This window comes from Montipora capricornis, chromosome 3 (assembly GCF_036669925.1).
Source record: "Montipora capricornis isolate CH-2021 chromosome 3, ASM3666992v2, whole genome shotgun sequence".
NCBI lineage: Eukaryota > Metazoa > Cnidaria > Anthozoa > Scleractinia > Acroporidae > Montipora > Montipora capricornis.
Window position 1 is genome coordinate 45,903,189 of NC_090885.1, and position 12,143 is coordinate 45,915,331.

A 12,143-nucleotide genomic window follows, 5' to 3' on the forward strand; every position below is an offset into this window, starting at 1 on the left:
AAGCAAAATTGACCTTTAAAGAGAATTATTAAGTCACAATTAAAAGCTGGTTTGCACAAGTCACAAGCATAAGTACTAGCAGCAGATGCAATAACTATCTCCTTAATTATTGTGTTTAAGGCTTCAACATTTCCTTCAACATTCATTCAATTTTGTTGAATGATGTTGAACGATGTTGACTGCTGGGGTGGGCAATAGGCCATTTTACAGTTGTTTGCTCTTGGCTGCGAGGCTGCCAGTGACCTTGTATTGATACAGACCTCACTGCTTTTCTCATGAAAATGGTGTTGTTGTAATTCTAATTAGTCTACATTGACAAACACAAAGGCTTGTATCAAAGCAGGGTCACCGGCAGCCCCCTTCCATTCTAATAGGCCAGGTAATTTGGCTACAACTGTAAAATGGTCTATTGGTTTCAAAACATCATCAACATTTGATTCAACAAAGCTTCACAAGAGGCCTGGTATTCAGTCCCAGGCTGCAGCCTTGGTTGTCACTATGGATATGGACATGGATATGTCATTGAGAGACCAATTAGTGATTATGCCCATGCCAAACAATATTGAAAGAGCTGGGTGAGCTAAAAGAAATTGAAGCTATGAGAGCAGTTACTAAATATGTAAAAAGCAATCTGAAAAAATTAGCATTTAGCACTGGAGTAGACGTAATTCACCGTGTATCTTAAAGAGAAATACTAGACAGTGAATAAACAGTTAAGGAAGGTGTAGGAAAAAGCGGCAATGACAGCCTTGGCCTGATATCCCGCCCTCCTGGTACCATTGGTAGTGGTAGTAGTGGTAGTGGTTGGTGTGGGCGTTGTCGTCGTTGTTGTCGTAGTGGTGGGGGTAGGGGTGGTACTACCACTACCACAGCAAATTCATCTTCACCAATGAGATAAACTTCAGCGGAACACTGAGTGTCAATACAGTTAAGAGGGTGCAGGGATGGCGCACTCGCCTCCCACCAATGTGGCCCAGGTTCGATTCCTCGACTTAGCCTCATATGTGGGTTGATTTTGTTGGTTCTCTAGTCTGCACCAAGAGGTTTTCTCCGGTTACTCCGGTTTCCCTTCTCCTCAAAAACCAACATTTGCCTTTTTGTGTTAATTGTTAATTTCCAGTGACCCCAATTAGTGCTCTAGCGCTAAATCTACTAGACTGTTAAATAAAGCTCCTTTCCTTTTTCCTTTAGGGATTGCAGTGAAACTGTCAGTGAACAACATGGCCGTGACGTTTTAGCCTCTGCTGAAATCATTTAAAAGATCATATTTCTTTGGCTTTCTTTACGTCTTCATTTCTTTTTTATTGTATTGTGTTCTAATACTTTATATATACATGTACGAGGATGTCTACCATAACAACTGAACAGCTATCCACTATCTTAGACAACAACCTCGATGAAGAGTAGGCACCACTATTCGACCATGGCTGATCGAAGATCTTGTTTTCCATTGTGAATCGTATGTTGGGATGACGGGAGTTGATGAAATCAAGGCATCTTCGCAGTTTGCTCTTAAAATCAATGAGGTGCTGCACATATTTTCAAATTGCCTCTGCAATATATTAATTGATGATTGCCCTAATTTGATTTATGTATTCAGTCTCTGATAAAAACGACGTGTTTAATTTCGAGAAGCCTGGTCCCCTTGGATTACTTTGGATTGCAATTTGAATCATCACCAACGAGTGATCTGTTTTAAAGCCCGCCAAGATGTCCGTGTTCATGACATTACACATTAGACTCTGACTCACTAAGAAAAATCTAATCTACAATGGATTTCGGCTCTCCTTCTACGCCATGTGTATCTCAGGACGTCAGGGTTAGATATCCTGCATTAACTGCTTTTGTGTGGGTTTTGGCAAGACCACCTTTCTTGACCTTTTCTAGATGAAGTCTTACATTGTCACAATGAAAATCTTGCAAGTGGCTAAAGAACCTCTCAAAAAAGGCTAGTTTGTCATCATTAATTTTGGTGCGTAAATTGGTGGCCAAAGTGAAAAGCTTTTCATTTGTTTCGATATCACAAATAATAAATCTGCCCTTGGGATCCGAATATGTATAAGCTGCACTTTTTTTCACAAAATTGCCAAAAATCAAGGGTGCCGCTTATCGATGGAAACATCTGTGTTTGGAGTTCTCAAAAACCTAATTAATATTCATAAAAGTTCATGTCAAGAAATAAACATAAAGAAACTGAGACCATGTTGCTGTACATGTAGTTCATTGACTTTTTCATTCAGCGGTGGCTTAGGTCCTAAAGGAGCCGTTTGTGTCTTCGAGTGTTTATCAGCGAGTCTTCCTCTCCAAGAGTTCTTTCAAGCAATTACTCGAACACCAACGTACAAGGAATCTCCATTCCTTCTCACAGCTGTTTGCAGTGACGTCTGCAGCCAGTCACTTCCACGCATATCTTTTCGCCAAATGCAATAAAGTACCACAAAATTTGCGAGTACTCACGAGGTAAATGCCCAACTGTTTCGTTGTTTTTTTACCACCTTCATGGCAAATTTGTCGACTGCATTATCAGGCTCATGCTCCTTTTCTGTCCTGAAGTATTGTAATATTAATTAATGAAATAAAAACTGACATGATTGCATCAATGCACGTGCTTTGGCCAGGCCCTGGTCCAGACTCCTCCCAACACTTAAAGCTTGGCTACTAAGCACTTATTTGTTTGTCTTTTTAATGCCGAAGAAATTTCAAGTTTATGGCGTCTTTCGAAGTAATAATCTTGAAAAAATCGGATCGAAAGAGCATTTTAAGTTAAAGATGGTGTAAATTCCAAGGTAAGAATGTAGCAATACAATTCTACTCAGACTTCACACTGTATTGTTTTCATTTTTTTCCAAAATCTGCGCCTCCAAATCGGGGGTGGGCCTTATCTACGGATGCGGCTTATACACGGACGTTTACGGTTTCATCTTTCCAGCTGAAAGGTGAAATTATTGTTTAAGACAATTGCGACTCCACCACTGGTGCTAGAGCAGCAGCTAAGCAGAGTTTTATAGCCCCATTCGAATGACCAAGTTGTAGTTGTGTTGTCAGAACAGTGTGTTTCTTGCAGCAGATAAATTGAAAACTTTTTTGTTCTTAGACAATTAAATGCTTCCCTTAATTCTTTTCAGTCTCTTAATGAAATAAAAACTGAAATGATTGCATCACCGCGTGCTTTGGCCAGGCCCTGGCCCAGACTCCTCCCAACATTTAAAGCTTGGCTACTAAGCACTTGTTTGTTTGTCTTTTTAAAGGAGCAGTGTCACCGGTGGTGCATGCGTGACAGCATGCCAAAATTTTTGAAAACGTTTGCCAACTTTTTCAAAGGAGTGTGTGGGTGTGAATATCTTACACAATCAAAGCCATCCGTGGTCGCTTTAGTGAAACAAATATCCTGTGGCGTTCAGAATCAAATTAACTATATATTCGTTGTCGTTCTTTGCTCCTTTTTTCTTTGATTTTGTTGTTTGGAAGGGGTTTTGATTGTATGTTACCATATCGAGTCGTGGCAGCCATCAAGCTGGAACCGGACAAATAGTGATTCATTGTCCTCAAGAAAGCAAAAGAAGAGCATGCAGTCAAAATACCAAGTTTCACTATTACCAAGGATCAAAGTCCATCTTCATATTTCATTTCTAGCGAGTCGCTTATTTAAAATGTCAAAGATTACAACATCGTCATTAGGGGATAACACGTTTACTATCTTCGCCCTAAAATGTCTATTTGAATGTTTTGAAGCAAAAGCTGCATTTAGATGAGAGGAACTGGATGCACTGGTTGTGTTAATTTGTTGCACGAATTATAAAACAGCAAGCAGTGAGTAAAACACGGCTGGTTTTTGTTCGTTGCGTATCGTCTTTCGACTTCAAAGTCGTCTCTTGAAATAAATGCACTCTCTTTCAGCTTTGCAATGGCGTGTTAATCTTGATAATATGTCTGGTTTATCGCAGAGAAAAAAATATTTATTTGTGAGTGCTTGAACCGCCGACAGTGTTCCCGGTCACACTTCCCTGAATTCAACTGTCACTGAAAACAAACATGACATTATATTTGTGTTCGATTTTATTTCTTGGAACTCCAGATCATCGATAATTGATAAATATGCATTTTACTTCTATTGTAAAGCCGTATTTATAATACTTGGTTTGAGTTTGCTTAAGGTACCCGGGAATACTTTTAGAGTCGTATCTTTCATTGTTTACAAACAAAAATCGACCTTTAACTTGGCATTGCTTAAACCATGTTCCTCACAGGCTTTCATCATGGCTTTGATCAATACCTTTCGTTCCTCCTGGATAGAACAGACTTTTTCTCGGTCTTCCTGTTTACGTTTGCTAACTGCAGAGTTGTACTTAACACGAAATGAAACTTGTATAAAAAGAATTCAGATAATGTTATTAAATGGTTCAATAAAGTGTTATTTGGTGCAGCAATATTGTAGTGTTTTTGATGTTTTGAGGGGAATAACTGCAGGGGAATAACTCAGCCCCGCACTCCCCTGTGACAATCAAAAGCCACCACCAGCTTTTCAGACAGTTTTTCATTGGTGGGGAATATTAAATATAATCCCCTGAAAGAACAAAGGAAACCAAGGCATGTGGTAAATAAGTTACTCCACAAATCTCTTTCTTGGACACTAAACCATTTTTTATTTTTCTGGATTAGTTATTTCAAGTGGATGCATATATTTATAAAAAGTGGCTTAATTGTTTTTTCCTTTGTTCAGGAATGAAACTCGAAATTTTATTCTCAACTGGAATTAAATAACAATCACCTGTACTCTTTATGGACAAAGAGAAATAATTGATTTGTTTGTTTGTTTGTTTGGCTTTAACATGCGAGCGAACAAAACTTTTTTACTAATCACAATGATTTCTCACAAAAGTGAGGAAAAATACCACTAGCTTGTGTCTCAGGAGTTTGTTTAGAGCAAGTACAGCCCGGCAATTTGTTGGAGATCTTGTTTGAAGTTTGTCCTTTCTTGCCGATTCTGGTTCCAAGCCTAGCTAGTGTGTATAAATGAAATACATCAAAATGTAAATGATGTTTTACAACAAAACTCTTTTTTTGACCTTGAATCGACAAAGATGATCCGTCACGGCACGAGCTGGTTCGTCAATGATTTCTAATTTTAGCGTGATTCCTATTCGCTGACTTTGACAGTTGACAATGGTCTGTTCGCTTGCTGAGCATTTGCATGTTTTCTCTTAAACCTTGTGAGATTCAAGGGAAATTCATTGCCTAACTACTGGTGAATTCGAAAGTGAATTTCATTTGAAAAACCAATATTGCACTCAACGCTTGGTGTTTCATGCGATATTGGTTTTTTGCCTAAAATTTACCGTGGACAGATGTCAAGCTTGCGATGCTCATTTGGAGTGCATGGCTTATTTCTGCTGCTACTGCCACAAACTGTTTATTCAAACTTACACATGTACAATTGAGGCCCTCACGAGAGCACAACAATGGCAGAGGGATTTCAGGAAGTATCACCCTTGCTCCCTCGGAAGAGAGAAGTGAAGATGAGGAACTAAACAAAGACAAAGGGGAAGAGGAAGAAAAAGACTCGCATTTGGACATCGTCACCAAGTCTGAGGTTGAAGATGTTACTGACTGGGACTCGGATTACAAAATTCCCTGGGAAACTCTGCGCCAAGAAGTGGAGGACCAACTGAATTTAACCTATGTCTCTTTCCTCGGGGCTTTTCAGGACTAATTAACAATGTTGAGGTCAAAGCTTTCAATGTCAGGCTACCTGTTTACAGAAGAATGTTGCAAGGCCTGTACTTGCATTATCTCCACTGGTTTGAACAGATAGATAGATAGTAGATAGATAGATAGATTGATAGATAGTTTATTGACTGAATAAATGGTAGCCTGTGAAGGCTGAATTACACATTCATAACTATTACACAGGATGTTTGTGCCACACCCAATCCCCACACAAGAGTACAAAAGCAACTAAATGCAAGTTTTATCAGAGTCCTCAAGTTAAAGACAAAAAACAGCTTCTTACATGACAAAGAATGTTGTCTTCATACCGATTATCATTACCTCTGACAAAGTATTTCCTTAATATCTCATGAAATGCTTCCAATGTAGTGTTTGTGTGACATCACATGCCGTTAGATTATGCAAATACAGTGAAGTTGACCACTATAATAATAATTACTTGTTTGTTAGTTGTAAATACACTCAAACCATCGACCTGCCCAAAGCTTTTGAACGATGGAGAAACCTCAAAACAATTCTTCACAAGCTCTATTGGTCGGTTAGCGGAAACATATCTAAGATAACAGGGATATACTGCTTCGTGTATCTTCAATCTGAATGGCATAATGGAGGCCACAAACACTGAGGTAATTTATTTTCTCATGCTGTCTTCTACTTTCAATATGTTTCATTGCTGACCCTTTATAGTTGGAAAAAAAATAAGTAGTTAACGTGTTCTGTGGCTAACTTGTTCAGTCCAACCTGCCCTGGGATTTCGTTGAATTGTCAGCTTTCTTATTCCAGTAGCGCGCCGTTTCATTTGGGCAGTGAAGTAACCTCATGTTTTCTCGTAGTTGTAGTGACAGTGCTTGGATTTGAAAAAGATAGCAGAAGATAGCAGTAGTGGAGCCAGCTGAAGGATGAAGAACACTTCCTTCATCTGCATGGAGGAAATGTTACCATCACAGAACTGATTAATTATTACCGGAAATGCACAAAGTTTTTTTAAAAATTTAAGAGAATTCATTTGAGTCACAAAGGATTAAGTTTCAGTTCTGCTAATAGCACGTTTTTGAAAGGATGTGAGGCAGTCGCTAACCAGTTTCAGTAGTTTAAATCAACTAGTTTCAGCAGTGTTAAGCCATCAAGTTCAGTTTCAAAAGCTTGTAATTTGTGGAAACCCGCCACAGAAGTAAGTTTAGTTACTTTGATTTTTTTCTCTTCATTTGTTTAGAGATTTCAGCCTATTCGAATGCCTCCTTGATTGTTATGTAATTTTGTTCATTTCAGATTGAATAATTATATCATAGTGAATAAAACATTGATTGTCCGATACATGGTCTCTTCCATAAACTTTCAAGCCGTCGATACTCACACTGTCCAGTGGGGCTGTACAAAGACACTTTTAGATGGTTCCTTGTTATGGTAACCTATTACGGCACATTAAAGAATGCACCTCGTTAACATTTCCATTATGTGAAACAGTGTTGTAGAGTCAATCCTTCTGAAAAGATCCGGGAAACCAGCTACCTCAAAGCTACCCAATGACAATGGCTCCATTGAGAGCCACCAAACATAGAGGTCAATAACCAGTAAAGGAGTTATACGGAGTACACATCTTTGTAACATGTTTTCTCTCTTTATGTTGAGATTGTTAGATTAGCCAACGGAGAGTAAAAGATAACAGTTATTTAAAGGCTGACCGAGTGTGACGACAACAAAATCCAACAATTACCTTATTGTAGCAAACTAACGTTCCGTGAAATTAAGGTATTGGAAATTAACATGAATTAAATTAACGCGAATTTAATGTAAAAAGACTTTTGAAGAAAGAACATAATGCGAAGGAGGAAAACATCTAGAGTTCACTTTGCGATGACCGCTTAATTCCCGTGCTCTGATTGTGTAGGAACTCATCTAATGTACTTGAAAGGCTCAAACAAGTGAGATTCATAGGGATATACTTTTTTTTTCAACCAAATAGCTTGGTATCATGCAAGGTGACAATTCAGAATATCAAAATGGTGTATTTTCGAAATGAAAGATGTTATGGAACTGGAAACTTGAAAAAGGATTTATTTATAGAACATCTTGTACCTCCTTTAGATAAAAATTCAGAAGACCTCGCAATTATGATGTTACTGTCCTTGCTCCAGACCTATTAAAACCTCCCTTCAATTCCATGCACGTCAACCATAGTTAATTTACCACAGGCACAACTTCTTACGACCTTATAGAAATTAATGGCTCTAAGGTTAGCTCTGTTTGGGTCGTGAAATTACTGGGTGTGTATTTCCAAGACAATCTTAAGTGGAACAATCACGTTGCTGAGACAAGTAAAAAGGCCGTTAAGCGCCTTTACTTTTTAACTCAGTTAAAGCGAGCTAATGTACTATCATCAGAATTAGCAAAATTTTATGTTGCTTGTATTCAATCTGTCTTACTTTATGGATGTCAGGTCTACCATTATAGTCTCCCCAATTATTTGAGCTCAAGTTTAGAACGTGTTCAAAAGAGAGCCTTGAAAATATATACGGTTAGGATACTCATTATAGAAAAGCGCTTCAGATGGCAGGGCTGAAAACTCTAAAGGATCGGAGAGAAGATCTTTGCTTAAAATTTTTTAACAGCCTAACCCATCACTTATTGCCTTTCGATAACTGAGATCAACTCATGGAATTACGACGACGCAGACCATTTCGAGTTTCCTTTAAAACAAACTGGTTCAGAGATACTTTCATTCCAGCAAGCACAAGACATTTTAACTGACATTTATTATAATTATACATGTAAAATAGTCCTTTCTTAGATGTTATTGTTTAGTTTTATTATATAATTTGCAATTCAGCTTCTAGCTGCTATTAACGTATTTTTAATAAACATCTATCTATCTATCTAACTGAACATCTCCCTTCCCCTCGGGAGCCTTTCTACCAATTTGGTAAATTAGTTTTAATAACTATACTGGCAACACAAACAATACTAAGTAGAATACTCTTTGTGTTACAATATAAGATAATCGTTCAGTGAATAAAGGACATTACATAGGAAGCAATAGAAGACTGTGTGTCTTCACTTATAACAACACCACACATTGGCAATGAGCAAGAATTTGTAACTGCAGATCTGCCAAACCGAACAGAAAATCCATAACAGCCAGAACCGGCAGAAATTCCATGAGTAATGGAATCAGTAATGGAATGGGTGTGCATGGGCACACCCTCCGCATTCAACATTGATGCAGCAGGTCTATACAGAGAATGGAAACACTGGGTGAGCGCATTTGAAATTTATGCCATTCCTTCAGATCTACGAAAGAAGGAAGATGCGATTCAGAGAACTATGATGCTGCACTGCATGCAGACGAGTCGATAGACACATACCTGACAGGCCTCAGAGAGCTGGCAAGATCATGCAACTTCGGCACTCTAGAGGAGGAGATAATACAGGAACAAATTGTCAAGAAATGTTCTGCCCATATTTTTGAAGCAGAAACTCCTCCAACAAGAAAAAGGAAAAAAGGAAAGGAACTTTTTTTAAGTGTCTAATCATTCTAGCACTGGAGCACTAATTGGGGAAACTGTAAACTGAAATTTACAATGAAAGCAAATCAAGTCAAATGTTGGTGTTTGAGGAGAGGGGAAACCGGAGTACCCGGAGAAAACCTCTCGGTGCAGGGTAGATAACCAACAAACTCAACCCACATATGACGCCGAGTCTGGGAATCAACCCGGGCCACACTGGTGGGAGGTAAGTGCTCTCACCACTGCACGGGCCACATTGATGGGAGGCAAGTGCTCTCACCACTGCACCATCCCTGCACCCACCAAAAGACGCCCTGGATTGAGCAAAGATGATCAAAATTGCATGAGGTGCAGATACAGCCATACAAGAAGCGAGGTTGCTGTCACAAGGAATGAAGGAAAACCCAATCCAGATCAATGCAGTGCAATGTCTGAAAAAAAGTTAAACACTTGCAAAAGGTTTGTCGCCCAAAGCCTAAAGCTGCCCAGCCAATAAAGTGGCACAAGAAGAGGCCAGCAAAGAAAGAAATTAAAACTCCAACCATGCAGTATTATAGCCTAAATTCCATATTAATACCTAAGATTTATATTAATACACTCAATTTATGTTCCCTTTTGCGTTGGGATCAACGTATTTATTAGGCACAACAAATGAATGAAGCATCTGCTGTCATAGGGAGCTCCTGAACATTCTTTCTGCTAATGCCTCTATTTGCTGTACATGACTTCAGATTTCCTTTGCACCCTCGTTAGTAAAGTAAGTAAGTAAGTAAGTAAATTTATTATTAAAAAACATCCCCACAGACAAACGTGTGAGTTTACAATAAGAATAATATTCTATACTAATATTCTATACTACTATACAATTAAAATTGACTTAAACAAAGTTAACTAGGCAGCTGTTAATAAAGGATCCCTTGACCCTCTCGGTTCTCACATGTACGGCAAAATAAAATCATGGCCCATGCTTCTTAAAAAACGTGATCTTTGTGGAGGAAGAAGGTCATAGAGAGGATGAGCCGCATCGGTTATGATGTTGTTGCATAACTGCCTATCTCTTAAAACGATGTTGCTGGTCATTGGGGTGTACTTGGAGGTATATCCATATCGCAGAGCACGCCTACAATCAATCTGTGCAATGTATTTGCCCTGGTGGGCACAGGCTCATACTTCTAATGCATATAAAAATGATGACATTATGACGCTATCAAATAACACAGTCAACCCCGATAAGGAGTAGCCAAAGTACTTGCAGACCCTCAAAATGTAAAGTCTAGAATTGGCCTTGCCAAGCATATGCTCAAATTGAGTATCCCAGTTGCACAGGTCTTCATTAAATGTTACTCCTAACAATTTGAGCTGTCCCATCAATGTCACCTGGAGAAGTTTTCCTGGTCTTCCCTCTTACTACCATTTCAAAGGTCTTCTTGAAATTTAACATCATCTTGCTGTCCTCTGCCCAGAGTTTGATGCTGCAAACTTCTTGATGTGATGGGTCAATCTGACCTGGGCTTGACCTAATAGGTACACTAACTGTGATGTCATCAGCATATTTAATCAGTAGTGAACTTGAACTTACAGGCTTGATGTCGTTCACCATGATGGAAAATAGAATGGGACCAAGAACAGTCCCCTGTGGGACACCTTTGTTAATATTGAGGAACTCTGTTACAACACCATCCACCACGACTCTTTGTTGGCGGTCACACAGGAAGCTGATCACCCAGTTGATGATATATGGGTTAATGTCATATGACTTAAGTGTCACACAAGACTCGATGGGAAACAATCAAAAGCTTTACTAAAGTTAAATGATAGGACCCGGACAAAATCTGCATCTTTGTGCGGCCAATCTAGCCAATAATGTTGACACTTGATTAGAGCCATAGATGTACTGCGGCCTTCCAAACTGGTCTGGGCCGATCTCATCCTTAAGCACAGGAGACAGTTCTTGTTTGCAAACAAGCCGCTCAAAGATCCTCATTATGATATTACCGGTAGCTAATGAGATTGGTCGCAGCTGATTACACTCCGTTAGAGGGGATTCTTTGGGAATGGGTGAAACATTTGCTAGTTTCCACAATGTTGGAACAGCTTGATGAATTAATGAACTGTTGAAGATTGCCATAATCACAGGTGCAAGATGATGGGAATAATCACGCCAGAACCAATATGGAAACTCATCCGGTCCAGATCCAGTTCTCTTCTGGTGTGTTAACAGTTTTCTAACAGCATTTTCATCCACAACTGGAATACGAGTTCCAACAGGTATTTTAAGAGGCTCAGGAGCTTCATAGGTGCAATCCATATTGATGGACTGAAAATATACATTGTACGTTGATGACATCTGGAGATAATACTGAACTAACAAGTGTTCCCTGTGATTTTCTCCCCATAATTCGGTCAGCAGTTTCCCGCCATCCTCTGGAACCTCTACTATGCTTCTCCCTGATTTTCTCCTGGAGAATCAGGTTTTCCACATGGCTACCTCGGTGTGCAGTACGATTTCTGATATTACAAAGGTGTTTAACAATGGGGGACATGTAAGGAGGGTCTCTTGGTGACACCTTGACACGGATTAGTGGAAAGCTCTCGTGCAACATTGCATACAACCTCGAGTTTAGCAGCTGGACACTTTCTTCTGGATCAGTCGAGATAACTGACCTCCAGTCAAAGGCTTTTAGTTTTGATTCCATACTGATTTTATGATGGTCTGCACTGTGGCAGTGTTTTTTCCTTTGTGACAGCAAAGACACCGCATCCTGTATGACTCTTATGATCGGTAAATAACTTTCAAATATGACATCTGTTCATTGCACTAATTAAAATCAAATTGCTCCAGTCTTTGTTCTAGTGTTAGAATTTGATCACACGATAACAAAAGCTAATGGGATATCTTAATGGTCATCTGTG

The 12,143-nt window shown here is 39.1% G+C and overlaps 1 protein-coding gene across 2 annotated transcripts in view; it reads right to left on the reverse strand.

Annotated features, from left to right (window-relative positions):
• LOC138043275 (protein FRA10AC1-like) overlaps nucleotides 1-12,143 on the reverse strand; it is a 119,662-nt gene that overhangs the window by 37,362 nt on the left and 70,157 nt on the right. The window contains exon 11 of one of the 2 annotated variants that reach the window (XM_068889467.1): nucleotides 1-13. This exon is cut by the window's left edge and continues 42 nt beyond it. The exons of the other annotated variant lie outside the window; for it this stretch is intronic. Within the exon in view, the coding sequence (XP_068745568.1) occupies nucleotides 1-13 (13 nt within the window). The remainder of the gene's footprint in view (nucleotides 14-12,143) is intronic. 2 annotated transcript variants of the gene reach the window in all.